The sequence below is a fragment of the Sciurus carolinensis genome, chromosome 6 (genome assembly GCF_902686445.1).
Source record: "Sciurus carolinensis chromosome 6, mSciCar1.2, whole genome shotgun sequence".
In the NCBI taxonomy this organism is placed as follows: domain Eukaryota; kingdom Metazoa; phylum Chordata; class Mammalia; order Rodentia; family Sciuridae; genus Sciurus; species Sciurus carolinensis.
Genome location: NC_062218.1, coordinates 138,549,639 through 138,571,827, shown reverse-complemented (window position 1 = coordinate 138,571,827; position 22,189 = coordinate 138,549,639). Strand labels below are relative to the sequence as shown.

The 22,189-nt window shown below is 33.8% G+C and overlaps 1 protein-coding gene across 2 annotated transcripts in view; it reads right to left on the bottom strand.

The window, feature by feature from the left end:
* The window catches only part of Fnip1 (folliculin interacting protein 1), a 104,857-nt gene that overhangs the window by 5,367 nt on the left and 77,301 nt on the right, over window positions 1–22,189 (bottom strand). For both annotated transcript variants that reach the window (XM_047556040.1, XM_047556041.1), the window contains 6 exons: window positions 19,801–19,886; window positions 11,788–11,934; window positions 10,772–10,941; window positions 7,017–8,430; window positions 6,069–6,237; window positions 2,461–2,658 (listed from right to left, as the gene is read on the bottom strand). In XM_047556040.1, the coding sequence (XP_047411996.1) occupies window positions 2,461–2,658; window positions 6,069–6,237; window positions 7,017–8,430; window positions 10,772–10,941; window positions 11,788–11,934; window positions 19,801–19,886 (2,184 nt within the window). The remainder of the gene's footprint in view (window positions 1–2,460; window positions 2,659–6,068; window positions 6,238–7,016; window positions 8,431–10,771; window positions 10,942–11,787; window positions 11,935–19,800; window positions 19,887–22,189) is intronic.

Below are 22,189 nucleotides of genomic sequence, written 5' to 3'. Positions count from 1 at the left end.
GCACATTAAATTTTAGATAAAAAAAATAGTAGAAATTTGTTTCTGGCTCTTATCAAAGGTTAGTTTCAAAAAGTGCCTTTTTAAAAACTGTGGTAAAGGCCGTGCACAGTGGTGTGCTGTAATCCCAGTGGCTCAGGAGGTTGAGGCAGGAAGATCCAGAGTTGCTAGCCTCAGCAAAAACGAGGCACAAAAGTGAGACCCTGTCTCTAAATAAAATACAAAATAGGGCTGGGGATGTGGGTCAATGATTCAGTGTCTCTGAGTTCAATCCAGAACCAAAAAAAACCAAAAACCAAAAAACAACAACAAAAAAAACCTGTGGTAAAATACATGTAACATAAAATTTACCATTTTAAAATGTAAAATTCACTGACAAAAAGTGAATTCAAAATGTTGTGCAATTATCTATTTCCAGGATTTTAAAAAATGTATTTAAAATTTGATAAATATAACATTATAAATTGATTTATTTCAAAAGTATTTATATAGGAAAGGGTGTGTTCTTCTGTGAATAATAAAAGGTTGCAATAGTTCAGAGAATGTTGTGTATTTGAAGAGGTTTCTCACCTGGAACATTAAATTAAAATACCTACATTTTGCTTAGTGCTAATAAGCTTGCTGGATTTTACTATAGACTATTTTTCAGTGAATGAATACTATACATGTTTGGTGGGCGGGGGGGACCCCAGGAGTTTCAGGTATTAAAACAAAATTCTGGCAGAGTGCATTCCTTTCCAATGAAAAGTTTTAAAGACTCCTAATAAAAGCCAATTATGAGAAAAACACAACTGAATGGATTCCTTAGCTCATCTATTGTTTTGTGGTGTGTATTTTCTCTATAATATTTGCTTAAGGGTGAAAATGCCAATCGTTAACTATGAAATAAATGAATATATAAAATACATAATACAGTTTATCATATTAAACATTTAAAAGTACATTATTCAATGGCATTGAAAGCATTCACAGTGTTGTACAAAAATCACCACCATTCACTCCAGAATATTTTCTCAGTCCAAACAGAAATTCCATACCCTTTAAACAATACCTTGACATTCTCTACTTCCCTCACCCCCTAGTAATTACTATTCTATTTGTAGTCTCTCTGAATTTCTTGGTACCTCATATACGTATTTGTTCTTTTATATCTACCTCATTTCACTTAGCATTGTTTCTGAGGTTCATTCATGTCATAGCATGAATTTTTTTTTTTTGTGGTGCTGGGGATTGAACCCAGAGCCTCATGCATGCATGACAAGGCAAGCACTCTACCAACTGAGCTATATCCCCAGCCTCTTTTAAAAAACAAAGAAAAAATACAAAACATTTTAGGCCAGCGCTCTACCACTGAGTTCAGCCATTTTTTAATTTAATTTTAATATTTAATTTTTTTTTTTAGTTTTGAGACAAGATCTCACTAAGTTCCCCAAGCTGGCCTGGAACTTGTGATTCTCCTGTAGGGAGAATACAGCTTCTCAAGTAGCCGGGATTACACTTGTGTGCCACTGTACAGGTGGCTAATTAAATATTGCACTGTATACATTATACCATATTTTCTTTACCCATTCATTTGCTAATGATAACCTGAGTTATTTCTAACCTTTAGCTATTGTGAATAATCCTGCTCTAAAAATTAAAATGTTTAAGTCACTACTTTTAATTCTTTGTGTATAAATGCAGAAATAGAACTGCTACATCCTATGGTAATACATACTTCGATAAACTACTGCACTTCCTATTTTGTTGTTATTAGTTTTTTGTATACTTGTTTTGATAACTAGTTTTTTCTTTTTTCTTGTTTTCTCCCCCCATTATTGTTGTAGTTTATTTGATTTGGTTTGGCCATACTAGGGACCGAACTGAGAGGCACTCTACTTGATGTGGCAGTGAGGGTTCAGAATGCACTGGCATTCTTCATAAAGCACAGGGATGTAGCATGACCATATTACACATGATCAAAAATTTTGGCCACTAAAATTACAGTATTTAGATGTATACACATAACTTTCAGCCTTAGCTCAGGTGACATAACAAAATACCACAGACTAAATGGCTTTAACAACAGAGATTTATTTTCTTACAGTTCTGGAAGCTAGAAGTCCAAGATCAGGGTAGGGTGAAAGCACTGCTGAGTACTGGTGAAGACTCTCATCATAGCTGGTGGACAGCTAACTTCTCTGTGTGTCCTCAGAGGGTAGAGAGAGAACAATCTCTCTTCTCTTCCTTAGCAGACCACCAATTCCATGATGTGGACTCCACCCTTAAGATCTGATCTACCTTTAATTACCTGCCAAAAACCCAGCTCCAAATACTGTCACAATAGGAGTGGGGAACAACAAACATCCAGTCTTTCAGAAAAACAATGAAGCTAAGCAGTAGTATTTAACACGGGCACATACTAAGTAAAATTTAATCACCTATCACAGTACTGAAAGTTTTTCAAGACTCACACATACTTACAAAATTTGGAGACAAGTTATGCTTATAAAGTTGAAGAGTGGAATGAAGCAGGTTAGAAACAAGACTGGAAACCAACACTTCTTTTCCCAATTTATTATCTGTCACTCGTCTCTGGCTACTGGCCACTTGAACAGTCCATTTATCCATATCAGCTATAATGCAAACAGCTTCTGCTATTGGTTCATCCAACACTGGATGCTGGGGGAAAAAAAAGATTTCAACTTATGATAAGCAAAGTACTCAAGGATAATGCAAATCGAATGAGGCAATGAAGAGATACTAACCAAAAACAAAACAAAACAAAAAAACGTTAAATTCTGACAATCAACAACAAAGAATCCTTGACAGGAAAATAAAATAATTAACTGTAACAAATACTCTGAGACATCCTATAGCAATCATCATAGAGACTTTGTACTCATTACCAGAACTCTGTATCTTTTAATCTAGAACTTCATTTTCATCACTCTTTTGATCATTCATTCATTTGAAAATGTACTATCAACTATGTGCCAGGCAACAGGGAAAATATGTTGTTTAGCTTGAAAGAGGTAAACTATTTTTTAAAAAGACAGAATTTACCCATACAAACAAGTTAATGGTAAAATGGTGCTTCCAAGCACTGATATACCTCAGCACCACAGGGGCTATCCCTTGATGACATGAAGTACCTTGTTGCCTGTGTGTACTAGAGTTTTCCATTTATCTTTTTACCAAGATATATATCCAGAGTAAGATATAGCACTTAAAAGCAGAGAAATGAACATGTACTACCATGGCTGTTCAACATACACTGTTAAATGAAAAACAAATGTCACCCTATTCACACATATATACACTATTATATCCTAGTTGTGTTTTAAAAATTCAGATCTACATCTAAATGAAAACTTATAGAAAAAGGAATGAAAATACTCAAATTAAGCTCTTGACCACAAAGATTTCTGTGAAGTAGGAATACTATAAGTATGAAGAAGGACTTCTGCTTTTTTACTCTGTATATTTTTGTATTATTTAAATTTTTATCAGAAGCATGATACTTTCATAATTAAAAAACTTAAGCTGTAGTTGAAAATATTTTAACTTACTTATATTGATAAAAAAGTCACAAGGCACAAGGCTGTGCCCTTGGTTTCTGATGGTTTACACAAGAGATCAAAGACAAGTACAGGTGGGGGTGGGGGTACATGCCTGTAATCTCAGTCGCTAGAGAGGCAGAGACAGGATGATCGAGAGTTCAAAGGCAGTTTCAGCAACTTAGTGAGGCTTACTATAGCCCTTAACTGCTAAGGATATAAGTTTGCTCCTAGAGAAGCATACATTAGGCATCCTCAAAGGATATCACTTTATCCAGTAATGAACAATCACTCTGCAAAGTCTCTAAGAGAGATCAAATGAAAACCTTTGCTGGCCATGGTCATGCATGCCTGTATTCCCAGTTAAAGTAGGAGGATTGCAAGTTTAAGACTAGCCTGCAAAACATAGCAAGACCATGTCTCAAATGAAAAATAAAAAGGGGCAGGAGATGGAGCTCAGTACTAGAGCAGCCAGGCACAGTATTGTGCACTTTCAGTCCCAGATACTTAGGAGGCTGAGGCAGGAGGAACACCTCAGCCCAGGAGTTCAAGACAGCTTGAGAAACATAGTGAGATCCCCACTTTTAAAACAAAAGGCTGAGTAGTAGGAGAATAAGAAAAAAATCAACCATAAAATAATCATGAAATAATCAAGAAACATTAATAAAATATTTATAAACTATGTTAAAATATGGGGAAATAAATTTGTTAGCTGCTCAGTGACAAAAGTAGAATTCAAAACAAATATAAAACCACACATGCTACATATACATACATGTATATATTCTAAATACAAAGCCTTGATTACACAAATATAAAAATATAGTATATATTCACAAATACATATGCAGACATTATATGTATATGGCTTCACTTATTTGGAATGTATGTATGGCCTCACTTATATGGTATTAAAACACACACACACACGTACATACAGAATAAGGATTAAAAAAAGATATGACACAGAATGCCTAATACAAAACACTACCCAACGTAACTCTGGTATATAAACATTACTATCACTTTATAGCTGAGGAAACATAAGCTTTATTAAATTAATTATTCTGAACCAGCCACACACCTGTAATCCCAGAGACTTGGGAGGCTGAGGCAATAGAACTAGAAGTTCAAGATCGGCCTGGGAAATTTAGCGAGACTCTGTCTCAAAATAAACAAAATGGAGTGGGAATGTGGCTCAGTGATAGAGCACTTGCTTAAGCATGTGTGAGAACCTGAGTTCAATCCCTAGTACTGAAAAAAAATTATTTTGTCCTAAGATATAGAGGTAGTATGTGGCCAAGTCTGTTTTATAAGCATCCACATGCTGCCTAATGACTGTCAGGAGGTGCTTTTGTTTTTATTTTGTTTTGTTTTTGGTGGTACTAGGGCTTGAACCCAGGTCCTCATGCACGCTAGGCAAACACTGAGTTACATTTCTTGTACTTTTTATTTTTTATTTTGAGATAAGAGGCTTGCTAAGTTGCCCAGTGAGCCTCAAATTTGCAATCCTACTGCTTCCACCTCCCAAAGTAGCTGGGATTGTATGCCACCATGCCTGGTTGTAAGTATTTATATTAAGAATAGCAGCCACTGTAAGGTAGAGTTAGAAAAATCTGTTTTTGGCTTTCTGTGTCACAAACAGGACATTACCAGCAACCTTATAAAAATTAAATAAATAAATAAATAAATGCACACTATGAACAGCTTTTTTCTAATAAATTAGAAAGTAGTTCAGTGTTAGAGCGTCCCTGGTTCAATCACCAGTACCACAAAGAAAAGATTAAAAACTAAAAAATAAAAAAAAAAAATAAAGACTTGAATGTTTTTCCTCTAAGATCAGGAACAAGACAATGATATAAGTACTGTCACCCCTTCCATACAACATTATACTACTATTAGGCAGAGGGAAAGAAAAAGGCAGGAAAGGAGAAAGACAGATAAAAGGCATCTAGATTTGAAAGGAATATGTAAAACTATTTACAAATAACCTGAGCCTGAAAGAAAAGCCTAAAATAGAACTAGTAAGATTCAGCAAGGTCTTAGGATATAACAGTAATGTATGAAAGTCAATTATACTTCTACATATAAATAATAAACAATCCCAAAAGAAGATTAATAATCCCATTTGCATTTAAGCACCAGCAATTTTTTGTATTGAAAATAATCTAGTTGATGACCATGTATGAGTATATAAAGGACCTTCTGTATTTCACATTTCCATTTTCATAGATTACTCTGACTGTATACTTGCTTTCACAGTGAAATGTACAAAGATGTAGGCACTGTATAGAAAGTGATGGATTCAGAGAAATCCCTGTTATACCTGACCTAGAGTATACAATCTGTGTTTTCCTCTTAGTATGGGCCACATTTATTGTGAACGGCCATTTCATTCTCAGTGATTACCTAACCCTAACTGACAGAAATTCAGGATTATGTTACATGGTCACATATGACCAAAAATACAAGGCAATTCAGGGTCTTCCTGAGTATGTTCTAAATAAAATGAAAACAGTGAAGGTCACTCACCTGCACAGCATGAGACAAATCTGACACCAAACACTGACGGAGTTTCTCATCACTCCCAATTCCTTGAAGAACAAAGTCAGGCACGTATGATGAGCAGTAGCCTCCCAGCAAGGATCTCCCAAAGTTCGCAATGTTGGGCTGAACAGCACTCACTTCAATTAACTTTGACCTGGAAGAAAGATTCCCAAAGAAGACAAATCTAATTAGGAATAAAGATATTTTACCAATAAAAACAAAACAAAACTGGGAATTCTACTAGTCCATATTTCCACTTCTTTTATTTTATACAAAACATACTCAGAGTAAAATCATCCTTAAATAAAAGCTTACTCAGGTGCTCAGACCACGAAGTACTCTCTTATTCAGAGAAGAAGGTTCAATAAACAACTTTGTAATGTGAGTGAGTCTTTCATTAGTATGTAGAGCTGTCCTTGTGTTTTTAACACAGTCCTAATATAATCAGATTCTAAAAACTGCTATTCAAAACAAAGTTGCTAATTCTGTTATCCATATCATATTTGGGAGTATATCATTTCTAAAGCCTGTTTTCTGCTCCCTGTTATACCTGACCTAGAGTATACAATCCGTGTTTTCCTCTTAGTATGGGCCACATTTATTGTGAACGGTCATTTCGTTCTCAGTGATTACCTAACCCTAACTGACAGGTTTTGGCCCTTTTAGGAACATAATTCACTCCATAATGGCTAGAAACTCCTAAACAGTAAGTAATCTATATATATATCAACTATATCTTCACAAAGCCTTTCTGGGGTGCTTGTGGGGTATAACCTTTAATACTCTGAGTAAGAGTTCATGATAATAAAAAAGAGAATATGGAAAGGACAATGATCTCTTTTTTATATTAGTTACTACCAACCTTTAAAGACCAGCTAAACAAAAGAATGGTACATAAAAAGGCCAGTTTATAGGTGAAAACTTTCTACTTACCCAGGAAAAGGTATCTCATCCTCTTCTGCCCAATCTTCTTGCTCTCCTCCATAGTAACTGCTGACTTGTCTTGGCATATCATGGCCCGTATCTTCACTTTCACTATCCCCAAGGGCACTATCTGAACTTTCATTTCTTGGAATGTCCCATTCAGTTCCTACAGCAATTTTTTTCTCTGAACTCTCTTTATCCCCATGGGGGACAAGAATGGAGAGTGTATCTCTTTGGTCCTGCTGAGGAAAGCAGGTTTTACACAAGTCTTGGTGAACTGTTTCTATACATTTACAAAGTTCATTGTTCTGTTTGCTATTTTTTGCACACAGTCTTTTTGAAAACTCTAACATACAGCAGTGTTCTTTACTGTCTGTACTTGTTTTAACTGGAACATCATCAATAGTCCTGGTTTCAATTGAATCATCATTAAAATATTCATCAAATAAGCTCAGACTTTCTGGGTCTGAAGGACTCCAACAGGGAAGTTCACAGGGCTCTCCAGAAATCATGTTTTGTATATCAGACTGTACAGATTGGTCCTTGTTTGGCTGTTTAGTTTCTTGATGTATATCATTAGCCCCTCTGTCTTTCTTCACTGGTTTGGTGTGATGCCTGGTAATCTGATCCACCACAGCCTGACTCCTGAGTTCAGTATCTGAATCAGGTGACATAGAATCCCCAATCAGAAAAGTAACCTTTGTCTGGATTGCCTCACAAGAAAATGCAGCAGGCACAGTCTTATCTGGGGGTTTCTTTTCCACAACTATTCCTGTGGATCTCATTGCTTTGCTTGTGTGATTGTCTGGATCTAGCAATTCCTTACTCTGCCATGTTTCCTCTGTTGCCTCTAAGTCTGTTTCTGACAATACACATTTGTCTACTGGAGCAGATCCTGTGCAAACAACAGTCTCTAACTTGGTGTCAAGGCAAGTTCTTAATTTATCTCTATACTGTTTAACATCGACAGCATTTTCTTCTTGGCAGTCAGAAGGAGAAAGCATTCTGCATTCATCCGAAATTGCCAGCAGTTCCTTGTTTGGAATATCTTCTTTCTCTTGCTGTGACACATTTTCTGAATTTTGCCCAAGGAGTGGATGACTACAATATTTACAATTACAATTAGAAGTTCTTGTCTCTTCTGACTCTTTAAAGAGCAAACTGCTTTTGTTTCTATGCATTGTGATAAGCACATACTCTGATTCTTCTATTTCACCTTTCTCTAAAGTGGTAGTAATCACTGTGCCTGGCATAACAATGGCTTCATCTTCTCCATTTTCTAAAAGATGGGTTTCTTGAAGTTCAGAGCATCTTATGAAGTAAGTAAGAAAATAAAGCAGCCTCTGGACCATGTCTTGTCGTTTGCCAACTACCACAGTCCTTGCTAACCGTACAGGAGAGCCAATAGCACCATACAAGTCCCCTGCAATAGAAAAATGTTAATGGACATTTTCCATACACAGCTAAGGAAGCTGTTTTCAATCATGAGAAAACTACTCTTATTGAATGAGTAGTAGCAAAATTTTACTTTTAGTTCTTTAAAAGAGGACTGACTATTCAGGAGAATAGGACAGGGAGAATGGTTTTAACCAGAGAGAAAGGTGAATGAAGGAAACAAGCCTCTTCCTTAAACACCTGCTATGATTTTAAAACTTCAAAGAGTCACATTTACTAGGAATATTCTCTATACCAGGCACCAGACAGAGAATCTTTACCTGGGTGGAGAAGTACTACCTGAAGTAGTTCATATACAAAGATTCTATAAGCTGTGTGCAACATAGAAAAAGAAAAGCATAGTATCTGGTAGAGACCAAGAAGAGGAAGGAGCAGTGGTGGTAAGGAGCAGAGCTGGAGTAGTCACATCACACATTCCTGTATTTATGCTATAATTCAAATTAAACCTGGAATCTGTGTGCAAAACAACTTACAAATGGAGAACACAAATTTAATAAATTAAATTTAATTCAATTTTTGCAAGTTGTCAGTATACACATTTAAAAATCTCTATTTTTCCTTTATAAAAACCCCATACTTTTTAAAGGAATGAACATATATAGGTCTCAAATAAATGTACGTTACAGATGGCACTGTGGTAAGTTTCCTCCTCTAAGACCCAAGCTCAAATATTACAATGCCATTGCTCCAAACTAAATCCAAAATTCTCACTAATTACCAAAAATTCAAACTGCTGATGACTGGCATGGCAAGTCAGTCTTTCACAACTGGTCCCACTTTACTTTTCCAGCTATACTTTCTTTGAATTAGTATTCTTGCCTGGATGTAACTTATCTACAGTTTTAAACACTATCAACTTTTTGAAGGCAAAGACCAAATTATTATTTATTTTTATATCCACCAGTGCTCTTTGCAGAATTGCAGGTTCAATCCCCAGTATCTCCCCCAAAAAAGTGTTCCAATTTTTGTGTACATGTATGAATAATGAAAAAGCAAATCCCATCATTATGTATATTATGCACTAATTTAAAAATGTGAAAAAATGACTACAGAATTGAAAATAAATTTGAAATGTCCAAATTAAAAAATACTAATGAATTGTTTTAAAAAATAATTAGTATCCATGTAAAAATGTTACTCAGCATTAAAAAGAAATATTAATACATACAACATAGGTGATTCTTAATTATGTTGCATGAAAGAAGTTAGACCAAAAAAGGTATGTATTATAACAGAAAATAAAAACTAATTTATAGTGACAGAAATCAGACTAGTGGTTACCTGGAGATGGGGGAGAAGGGTGGAACAAGGAGAAAAGAATTACAAGGAGAAGGAATTACAAGAAGGCATGAGGCAGCCTTTGGAAGTGATAGATATTTTCACCATCTTGATTATGGGGATGACATCAGAGATAATATCAATAAACACAGAGATAATATCAATTTGTATACTTCAAGGATTCATTTACTGTATGTAAACTGTAATTCAATAAAGCCACAGGAAGGGGAGGAGGAAGGGAGATTGATTAACATGAGTTGATAAGCTACATGCCAATCTGCCTGGCAAGCTCAATCACCAGAGTAACTTATAGGAAGTTTCTACCAAGTCACCAAAATGTTCTCGTCTTTTCTTCCCTTCACCATCTAACAGAAACAGAATAAAGTAGAAGTAATAGCTGTTTGCCAGACACTATTCTGAAGCACTTTACATGTATTATCTCATCTAATTTTCATAACTTTTTGAGGTATGTATTATACCCCTTTTTTAGTAAGAAAATTATGGTTCAAATGTGGTATGCCTGACACTGGGGAGTGCACTATGTTTCCTTCATGCCCAGAACTTATCAATCATCCACTCTCTTCTATCACCCATTTATTTAGTAATGCTTAGTAATAAGAAAGAACATTTTCCAAAGTAACTTATTCAACAAAAAGTGGAACAACAGAAATTAACTGTTTCTCAACTAGATTTTATTCTAGCTATCACAGGTGACTTTGTTGATTAATTCTTTCTAGACAGAGTGTGAAAATGCCTAACACACTGAAGACCCTGGAGATACCAGTAAATCAGTTACTGGTCTGCAACTCTTGCTTTACCTGCCATTCTCTACGTTCTCTAGTTATACGGAATGATAATAGGCTTAACATTGATAGGACAATTTAACAACCATGTAAGGACAAGTGCAGAAGAGATGCTTTAGAATTAAGGGGGTGAAAGAGAGGATTTTATTATTTTTCTTATAAAAAATTCAAGATAGTTACACAAAAGTCTAAGTACAATATACAGTGTAAGAGTTTCAGGTTACATACCCAGTTGTGCCCAGAGTGGATTATATGGATGAGTCTTTGCTAACATGTCCACACTCTGGGAGGAATGTTTTTCTAAAAATATTTTAATAGGTGGTTGTCCATTTGGCATGACTGTTGGAACCCAAGCAAGATGATTGGTCAAAACTGCAGTTATGAGAGCTGGCAAGAATCTGAAAACAAAAAGCATCCCATCAGATTCTATTGTACCTTCATGAAACCTTAGGTAAAACATTTTAATAGAATAAGCAGAAAGAGTACATATTTTCAAGGCCAAATAGCATAAAAAAGAAAAGGGAAGAGAGTAAAAGACAGGTACGCTACCAGAATGAAAAAGTAATAAATCTTTTCCTTGGGTACAAGTTAAAGAAAATCCTTAAAATAAAGAGAACATTCACTAGTTATTCTGAATCATAATTACAAAACAAAGATGCCATTTTACTTGAAAAAATATGGATTCTTTCAGTGTTTAATCTGCTTAGTTCATTAATGAATCAACCAGCAGGTTGGTTTCCAAATTAATGAATGGAAAAAATGAAGAATAGTATTAAGAAAACTTTGTCTACCATCAAAGAAAATAAAAACATCTGAATTACTCATGTGGATTCTGAGGACTTGGTGAATAGTTAAAAGAAAACAGTATGATAAAATATCACATTAAAAATATATCACTGGAAATTCCTAGCACTTCCTATGTACTTTTTATGAAGCTATCATAAATGGATATAATTCACAAAAAATGGGAAGTCTCAGAGAATTCTGAAAGATGTCAGGAATTTTGACGTAATTTAAGACATTTTTACTATTCTTCATGCACAAGTTTTGCAGCGCTCTTCCACACCCTATTGTTAAATTATTTTTAGAGTACTGTTTTGATTACTAATAATATGAAATAATTACAAAAATAATGGATCATCCTCCCAGTTCCATAATTGGGTTTGCTCACATTCTAGATATCTAGTTACAATAAATAACAAATATACATACATACAAATATAAACAAATAAAGCAAGTCATACTGATTTTTGGAAGCATTTTCCATTAGAAAAGTGAACTCCTTCATGAATCGATGACAAAGCTGGTTCTTTTCTGGAGTTCCCGACATCATTGTAAGCCACACAGGCTCTCCAATTCGTGGCATTGTGTAAAGATTACAAATTGTTGTTCTAGAAAGAATGGAACATTATGAAATTTATTGGAACTATGATATTTAATGGTTCCCCAAATTACCTACTCTTAAAGTTTGTTACCAGTTTAGGACTTATACATAGATTGTTAAAGCTTTTGAGAAAAGTCAATGAACCAAGTCTTTCCTTCTTTGTCATCAGCATAGTAGCATGGGAAATGTTTTGAACATACATTTAAAATACAATGGTTCTGGTGCTGGCTCTGCCTCTTAGTGACTGTGTGTCCTATAGTAAATTATTTGTCTACTTTAGATATCAATTTCTTCTAACTGTAAGACGAAAAGACAGGACTGGACAATTTTTAAAGCCCCATCAAGCTTTACATTTCTAAAGCATATGGAGCACTTAAGCATATTGTAAATAATTGACATATGCAAAATAAAAATATTCTGATAGGGTAACGGCTTATCCATCTACCCACTCAAACCAATAGTTCACCTGTAATTTGTTGCTCTTTAATATAAAAGTCTGGAGAATGATGACTCTACACAAACATGCTGTTTTATGAATCTAAACCTTCTGCAGTTTTCCCCTCAATCAACACTAAAGAAAATTAATGAACAATTAATACAGTGCTTTCTTAGCTGTCTCTTGGATTAATTTAGACAATACCTAGTCCTATGACTTGTATTATATCCTAAACACTTCAAAGCATATTCAAGTAGGCAAGTTTTTTCCTTTTATATCAATATATATTCAACCAAGTCCTATGTACTGAACAGGCAAAACAACTGCAAAGTTTGAGGTTTAAGAATCTTGTAAGTCTTGCAGAAACTACAAAATGGTGTCCTATCTTCTACTTTTTAGAACAATGCTAACAGAACTTTTGGCAATGATGGAAATACTCTAAATCTGCAGTGGTAGCTATCAGCCACATGTAGGTTATAAACACTTGAAGTGTGAGCCACATGACTAAGGAACAGAATTTTTTATTTAATTTAATTTAAATTAAGTAGCTACATATGACTAAAGACTCAAGAGTGTACTGGACAATACAGTCCTAGCAATTTTTGAGACCACCTCAAAAAATTCTGTTATTATCTACCTCAACATTATTTCTCTAACACCTAGAATAAAAATAAAAAAGGAAAAGAAAGAACCAACTCCAAAGTGTCTATGCAATGAATCTTTAACTAATGTGAACACAACTATTACAATAGACAGTAATAACAAATATAGACTAGTAAGTTCTTGGCAGGGCATAAAATTATCACTAAAAATTAAAGGATTTTTAAATTTTTTTAATACTGGGGATCTAGTACCCAGGGGTGCTTAACCACTGAGTCACATCCCAACCTTTTTTTTTTTTTTTTTTTTTTTTGTGGTGCTGGGGATCAAACCCAGGGCCTTATGCTTGCAAGGCAAGCACTCTACTAACTGAGCTATCTCCCCAGCCTCAACCTTTTTTTATACTTTATTTAGAGACAGGGTCTTGTTAAGTTGCTTAGGGCCTTGCTAAGTTGCTGAAGCTGGTTTTGAACCCAAGATTCTCCTGCCTCAGCCTCCTGAGACACTGGGATTACAGACATGTGCCACTGTGCTCAGTCTAAAGGTACTTTAAATAAGATCAAATAAGATTTTTATAAAATAAGAATTTGAGGTATTTCAGAGAGAAAAATGAACAGCATACAAGCTAGGAACATATAAAATGCTTATCTTAAAAGTTCAAATAGGACAGAAAACTGCAAATGATTATGCCCTTTCAGTTCCAAGGTTCCAAATGAACACTAATTAAGAATTTGGAAGCAGATAAACCACTACAACACGTAACTTTGAAAGAGAATTTTCATTAGTGAAAAATAAAAATAAGCAAAACATGTGAATGAAGTAGCACAGTGGAGGGAGCTATAGATTACAGTTGCATAGGAGAATGGGCAAGGAAGAGCTCATTTTTTTTTTCCACTAAGACAAAAAGAGGAGTAGGACTCTCAAATGCAGGTGAAGTAGAAGCCAATAGTTAAGATATATAACAGAAAAGTAGGAGACTAATTTAAGGTGTAAATGATTGGTGACCTGTACCTCCATTTCATTTCCCCACGGAATGACTACTTACAGGGAAGCAAAAGGAGCAACAGTCCAGTGGAATGATCTCCCTGAAATTCTTCCTGATATTTGTGTTTCATGGAGTATAAACAGAAATAGAGCATATCATATAGTATTAAAATTTCATTCTGGGAAGATGAAAGATTAGGGAAAAATATCTAAATATGTTCCTTTATGGAGTTTAAGAAACAATCTCCTAAAGTGAAGGTCTCTACTCAGAAGCTGTTTTGCACAGAACTCCCAAATACTGTCTAGTAGCCCACTCACAAAATATGACTGGGCAATCAAATAACACTGACATTTAAAGAAAGCCTGCAAGGAGAAAGAGGCAGAAAAAGAAAGCATGTGCACATACTCTCACATATAAAATGACTCTGGAGGAAACAAAAAATGCACAAAACAGAAGAGAGCTTTTAAATAAAATTCTACTGCATAGTCTGAAAGAATATGATAGAGGTTATATTTTCCACAGAAAAGGATTATCTGAAAAAAAGCATGAAAGGTTTTCTAAAGTTTAATTAAAAAACAAAAGGGACAGAAAAACAATATGAAAATAATATATTTAGAAAATGAATAAGACAGAATGGGAAAAAAACACACCTCAGATAGAGGTTAATAATCTCCAAGATATATAAAGAACTCAAAAAATTTAATACCTAAAAACAAATAACCAAATCAATAAATGGGCTAAGAAACTGAACAGACATGTCACAGAAGAAATATAACTGATCAACAAACATAGGAAAAAATGTTCATCATCTCTTGCAATTAGAGAAATGCAAATCAAACTACTCTAAGATTTCACCTCACTCCAGTCAGAATGCAATTATCAAAATTACAAGAAGTGTTGATGAGGATGTGGGGAAAAAGGTACACTCATACACTGTTGGTGGTACTACAGATTGGTGCAACTACTTTGGAAAGCAGTATAGAGATTCCCAAGAAAACTTGGAATGGAACCACAATTTGACCCACTCCTCTGTTTATACCCAAAGGACTTAAAAATCAGCATACTACAGTGATGCAGTCACAACAATATATAAAGAAGCTCAGTTCACAATAGCAAAACCATGGAAACAATCTAACCCTTCGACAGATGAATGGATAAAGAAAATACACAATGGACTATTACTCAGACTTAAAAGAAGAATGAAACGATGGCATTTGCAGGTAAATGGATGGAACTGGAGAAAATCATGCTAAGTGAAATAAGCCAATCCCCAAAAACCAAAGGCCAAATGTTTTCTCTGATAAGCAGATGCTGATCCATAGTTGGGGGTGGGTAGGGAAAAATGAAGAATTTTAGATTGTAGAGAGGGGAGTGGGGGAAGGGTGGGGGTAGGTGGGGATGGGAAGGACAGGAGATTGAGACAGACTTTATTGCCCAATATATGTGTATGAAAAAGTATTTTTTAATAAAAAAAAAGAAAAGAAAATGAGTAGGAAAACATTAAAGAGGCATAAAATAGCAATCCAGAAATGCTACCTTCTTTTTTTAAGAAAAAGGATTTCAGAAAGAAAAATTAGAAAAAAATAAATGATCAAAAAAGCCCAGGAAATTTACCAAAGCTGAAGAGTAGTGATTAACTTGCCAAGAAGATAAAGAACTAAGGGGTAGTGTGATCCACGTATTATGGCAGAAAATAAAATGATCTAAATTTGATAAATCAAGAAATAGCATATTCTATTTAACAATACAGAGGTAAATAACAGAATAAATGAGAGAAGATATTATTTCTGGTACAATACGGAATACTATTCAACATAAAAAGGATGGAATCCTGACATCTGCAACAACATGGGACAAAACTGGAAATCATTGTTCACTGAAATAAGCCAGGCACAGAAAGACAAGAAACACAGGTATGATTTCACTCACATGTGAAATCTATAAACTGTTTGCGGAAATACTGTTTACAATGACTTACATTCCACAATGTTATACATGTTTCAAAAGATCACATGGTACCCTATAAATATGGGTAATTTTATGTGATTTATTCACCAAATAAACAAATTTAAATTAAAAAATGTAGGGGCTGGTGCTGTAGCTCCATGGCATAGTGCTTGCCTGGCACTCATGAGGTACTAGGTTCGATTCTTAGCACCACATAAAATGAATTTTCCATAAGTTTCTTTAGTACAGTGCTAGGGCTACAGTCAGAGCCAGACCACTAACATTAGAATAATGGTCTACAGAGGGTCTTTGTTTTGGTGTTTAAAGGGTTAAATATGCGCTGTGACCCTAAGTATCATAAGTGAAAAGAATGCAAAGAAATTAATTACACATATTGTTTCTTACTATATACAACACTATGTTATCATTAACAACTCAGAAGTAATGATTTCTTCGGAACATTTCTTTCTTCCATCCTAATAACTGAGCCCTATTCTTCAATGATAAGAAAGGTAAATATTTTCAGTCAACTGTCCCCTTGTTTTTCCCATTCAGTGCCCAGAGAATTAAAGACATGATTTAGTCTTCTCTGATATGCATAAAGTGTAAGTAAAAATCTTAATCTTTGCCAGGCAGCAATATTAAATGAACATGCTTCCTGTTTCTCTAAGTTTCAGGGTTGCTGTATTCATCTGAATCATTTCCTTCCTGTTCTCAACTACCCAAAATGTATTAAGCATCTGGTATCAAATTATGTAATTGTTCATTTTTAATAATCACTATATTAAAAAAGTATGGTCTAGCTTTGTTTTTTGAAATGGCTTTTTTATGAAATCCATACAATACTGAAAAAGCTAACACTGAATCAATAGTGTTAGTTAAAATGCAGGGTTAGCTGGGTTCCTGTGAGCCTGTGGTCACAAAATCTCATGAATCCATCAATCAATCCATCTTTTTTTGTTTGTTTTTTGTTTTTTCTTGGTGCTAGGGATTGAACCCAGAGGTGCTTAACCACTGAGACACATTTCTAGTCCTTCTTATTTTTTATTTTGAAACAGGGTCTCACTAAATTGCTTAGGGCCTTGCTAAGTTGCAGAGGCAGGCTTTGAACTTGCAATCCTCCTACCTCAGTCTCCCAAGTCAAAACCTTGTTTTTCTGTGAGTCTCCATTTAAAGATACCTTACTTAATATATACTTTGATTCATTAACATTAAATTCATGGTCTGTGGCACTTAACTCATGCCTAAATGAAGCTTATCTAACACACGCATTTTTTTCTGTTAAGGCACATCACATCATTCTTATGCTTAGGAACAAAGATAGCATTTCGGCATTATGTTTTGGGGCTATTTTTAACCATAAAATCACTATCAAAAGGCACAAAAGGGGCTGGGGAGATAGCTCAGTTGGTAGAGTACTTGCCTTGCAAACACAAGGCCCAGGGTTTGATCCCCAGCACCAAAAAAAAACATGAAAAAAATGAAAAAAATGAAAAAAAAAAAAAAAAAAAAAGAAACTTGGCACTAAGTAAATATCAAAAGGACACTGTTTATGGTATAAGAGTTGAAATAGAATCACCTGTTTGACCTGATCCGGGAAACGTTTATTAGATGCCTCAAAACTTGTTACTATGCTCTGTACACATCTACAAATTACAACAAAACCACTTCTAATACACTTTGGGGTTAACATATAGATTTTATTGCATAGAATTCTTAAATAAAAAGTCCATAAATAATGAGGACTGTCTATATAAAATTAAAGTACTTCTAGGTAGACCTTTTATTAAAAATCATTATAAAACCTTATAATGTATTTTTTAAAATATTGTTAAAAATGATTGAGTTCCCCATGCAAGGGCAAAAATTCAAAACCTGCAATATTACAAAATGTGATACTTGAAAAAGTTCTTATAATAAGGATTGTTTTAGGTAAATAAGCAAATTGGTTGAAAACACATTTATAATAATTGCAGTGCAAAAAAGTACCTAAACAACTTAAATAAAAACATTAAAATAGGGCTGGGAATGGTGGTGCACACCTATAAACCCAGAGACTTGGGAGACTGAAGCAGGAGAATTGCCAAGTCCAAGACTAGCCTCAGCAATATACTGACAAACTTAGTAAGACCTTGTCTCAAAATTAAAATTAAAAGGGCTTGGGTATGCAGCTCAATGGTAAAGTGTCCATGGGTTTAATCCCCAATACCAGAAAAAAAGCCTAAAATTATGATATTAGAAAAAATTAATATATATGTAGAAGGAATGAGGGATGTAGCTTAGTGCTGTAATGGCAGAATTATCACTGCTAATGTAGTTTTTGCCTGCGCAAATTATTTCCTTCCAAAACCAAACAAATAATAGAACTTGAAATCAAATTCTGTTTCCCTACATTTCCTCTGACCACTGAAGTTACTATACAGAAAAGCAAGATTTATTAAACTTACTTTAAATGTCTTTTATCCCCAAAATTATGGTGAATAGAACAATGATTAGACATTTTTCTCCTCCTCAATCAATAGCTGATTATTACACAATACCCATAAAGAAAACTTTTTCAATATAAACCCACCACTCCTCTCATTCAATGTCATTTAAAGAAAAAGAGGTGTATATATGACATGCCTATATACTTTCAACAGCAGTATCACAGGTAAAAACAGCTTCTCATTTCAATATGTGATGGGCCACTTATACAATCCAGAAAATCCCTGCCCCAATAAGGGACAACACAGTTATCAACAACAAAAAATGTGATCGGTTTCTTTAAAAATGAAGTACATGGATTATAAGTAATTATAAACCCTCTGTGGTAGATACACATTTTCGATTTTAGTTATTATGAATTTACTTTTGTAGTTCATTTTAAAGTTAGCCTATGGCGACGAATATTGATTAACTAAAGTAATAAAGTTTCATTTAAAATAAATTTATCTAGTTATAAAAGAGGGGCAATTTAAAGAGAAATATTAAATTAAAATGACAGATAATAAATAGCCTTGGGAAAATTATGGAAGTATGATAAGAATGATTACAGTTGGAGAAGCACCACTATAGGTTATGTTTACCAGAGAAAAAAGCAGTGCCACTGATCTTTAAAACAATCTACTAGACTATTAATTTAATTTGACTATTTTAGACTTTTTAAAAAAAAAATACAGGGGTTGAACATGCTAATGGAGTTGCCCAAGGTCACTGAAGATAGTAAATGGCAGAGCCAGGGTGAGAACACAAGTCAGTCATTTCTAAAGTCTAAGTTCTTACTCTCTCTGCTATACTCTCTCTTCAGGCTAAAGAAAATAAGACTGAGATGATGAAGTAGACTTAAAATGAATTTCTTCAAGGGAGACACACATCAGTCATTTAGTGTGATTCCAAACTTAATTTCATTTGTAATATATTTGCCATATATTGACAGGGCAGTTGTGGTCATGTTGGGGCTTTAGGTACAATTTATGATGAGTCAGAAAATACTGTCAGAAGAAATCCTAGTCACTGTGCCATATCTAGAGAAAGGACCAAGCAACAGAACATAAAGTTCTTTCTGCTTATATCCATATATCTTTATATTCATGGAATATTTGTATCCAAGAACATCTGATTACTATCACTGGTTACAGAATACTTAAATTATTCCCTAAACCTAGGAACTCAGGAGAGAACAAAACATACTTCTGCTTAAACAAAGGATTTTTCAAGTCATATATGCTTTGTCAAATGGTCCAATACTAAAAACAATACCACTGATGACTACCAAACATGCTTTAATTCCAGCAACCCTCCTCTGACTATGGGACAAAAAACAAATGAAAAACTAAATTTTATTAGAAGTTAAAGAAAAGAAATATCTTCCTGGGTATACTATGAAACAACTCTGTTATTATGTAAAACTGGAAAATATGTACCTGAATTCATTTAGGGCATCAACTATTCGATTATATGCCAAACTCCTCTGACTGGCATCAGCTGATCTCCGGCTCATTTTCATAGCCTTGAAAACAATCATTACATAGTTAATTATGCCAATCATGGTCAAAAAATGGAAAAAAAGAAAAGAAAAAGTCATATATTTACACAACACTCTACCAACATTCCAAACTGGAAAGAAATAAAGAAGATATACCCATTTACAGAGGCATTCTCTTCTGAACCTTTAGTCAATAATTATGTCAAAATTCCAAATTTTCAACTGCTAGATCTCTTATTTTAATTATCAGACTGCAGAATATCAACACACAAAGAAAAGTGATGTCCAGAGTCTCTGGGTTACAGAAGAACAACTTTTTTTCCTAAACGAAAACACAACTTAATGATAACTTGTTAACAGTAGCTCTTGTATTTCACAGATAAAGCTTCTGTTAATGCTTATTTTTAAAATTTGGAATGTAAAATTTCTTCTGAAATGTATCTGAAGTTATTAGTAATATTTGTTTTCTTAAAGACTTAATCAGTCTAAGATGGGAAGCCTTGTTCTATGAAGACAATAATGAGATGCAGATTAGGATATAAAGGAAAAAAGAACTTCGGAATTTTTTACTTCATCAAAGAGAATTTAATTCTGCATTCTTTATGTAATTACAAATTTACTTAATTAAAAAAAAAACACAATTAGGAAGTTATACCACTTTATGCCAGAGATCAAGCATCATAGGATAAAAGTTTGTTTCTTTACACTGTTAAACTCACAATTTATAAAGATGTGAATATTCTTTTGCTAGAATTAAAGTAGTCTTCTTTAATCGTGTATTTTTAAATTACATTAAAATTTCAAAAAGAGGCACAGAATTCAAAATAACTGCTAAAGTAATCAGAGATAATTTACAGTTTTTAATTTTAAAAAAAAAAGTGAATAATTTGAAAGCTGAACCTAGACAGTAACATCTTTGGATGATCCATGGTTTACTAAATTCTATCACTAACTACTACAGAACTTTTAAAGTTCCATTCATTTATATAAATATATTTCGTTTTATCCTTTAGCCTTAATAAAAAATGAGATATTACTCATGAAGAAATATTCAGACAACTGTAAGTATTAACAGTACACACTTCAGGTTACAGAATGGTCAAAACACTAAAACATGAAAATACATAAAAAGTAATCTTTAATCTATTAAATCCCAACTTTTGAATTCAAATAGTATTTCAAAGTTACCTTAAGTGGTATACTTGTTGCTCAATTTAAATTTTTATATTTGTTCCACATCTGGGATGATGGGATAAAAGGGGTTAATGAGTTCTTCCTATCAAGTTTTGTTCAGAACTTCAAATATTTTTCCAACTAACTTGAAATGTTTCAGTCACTCTAATGTGTGTGTGATGAATTTGGTGACAAGAGTCTACAAAATGTGAGAGCAGTCAAGTGAAGAAAATTTAACCAGGGTCTAACTTCAGATAAATGAAAATGATCTTCAATTGTTCAGTAAAAAAGTATTGCTAAGTGACTATTTGTTTTTTTTCATAGAGTCAATGTAAACAATCATCTGTATCTTCTTCAGAGGCAGATAATCCATAATTACTACTGAGTTACTGAGGTGCATCCTCTGCATTCTAAAATCATTCTAATTATCTCCCTACCTCTTACCCCTAGTCTCTCTTAAATATATTGCCAAATTAGTATTCCTAAAATACACCTTGGAAACAGTCTTAAAAACAAAGTCAAAACTCCCTAGTAAGCATTCTAGATTCTTTGTGATTTGGTCCTCATAACTTCAGCAGTCATAACTCTCACTATTCCTCTTCATATTCTTTCCCTTCCACATTCTATCACAGGGACTGGGAACTTTGGTTATAGCCACTGACTCATTAGTTTAATTTCTGGGAATTTCCTTTAAAAAATAATCTATAAAGTTCACCAAGATATTATAAGCAGTAATTAACTGAAAAAGTACAAATGGCCCAATAAGGAAAATTAAGTAATTCACTAAAATACTTTTAATAATTTTTTTAAAAATTAAGATCCATTTATGTATATGTTACAATGATTCATTTTTTTAAATGGGTACATAATTTAATAAATATGGACAGTATTATTTCTACTAAGTACAATATAAAATAATATGCATAGCAGAGGACTAGATAAGACTTTCAGCAAAATACTAATGAGTTTCCTTCGGGTGTCAAAGACAACACATTTTCATTTGATATTTCAATATATCTAATTTTCAAACTTTATGTTTAAAAAATCCTACACATCTTCCAGATACAGTCCAAATGAAAATTTCCTCTAACAGGAAGGCATTTTTCTTTGTTCTGAATTCCTAAAAATAACTTTGCTAGTTGGGTGCAGTGGTT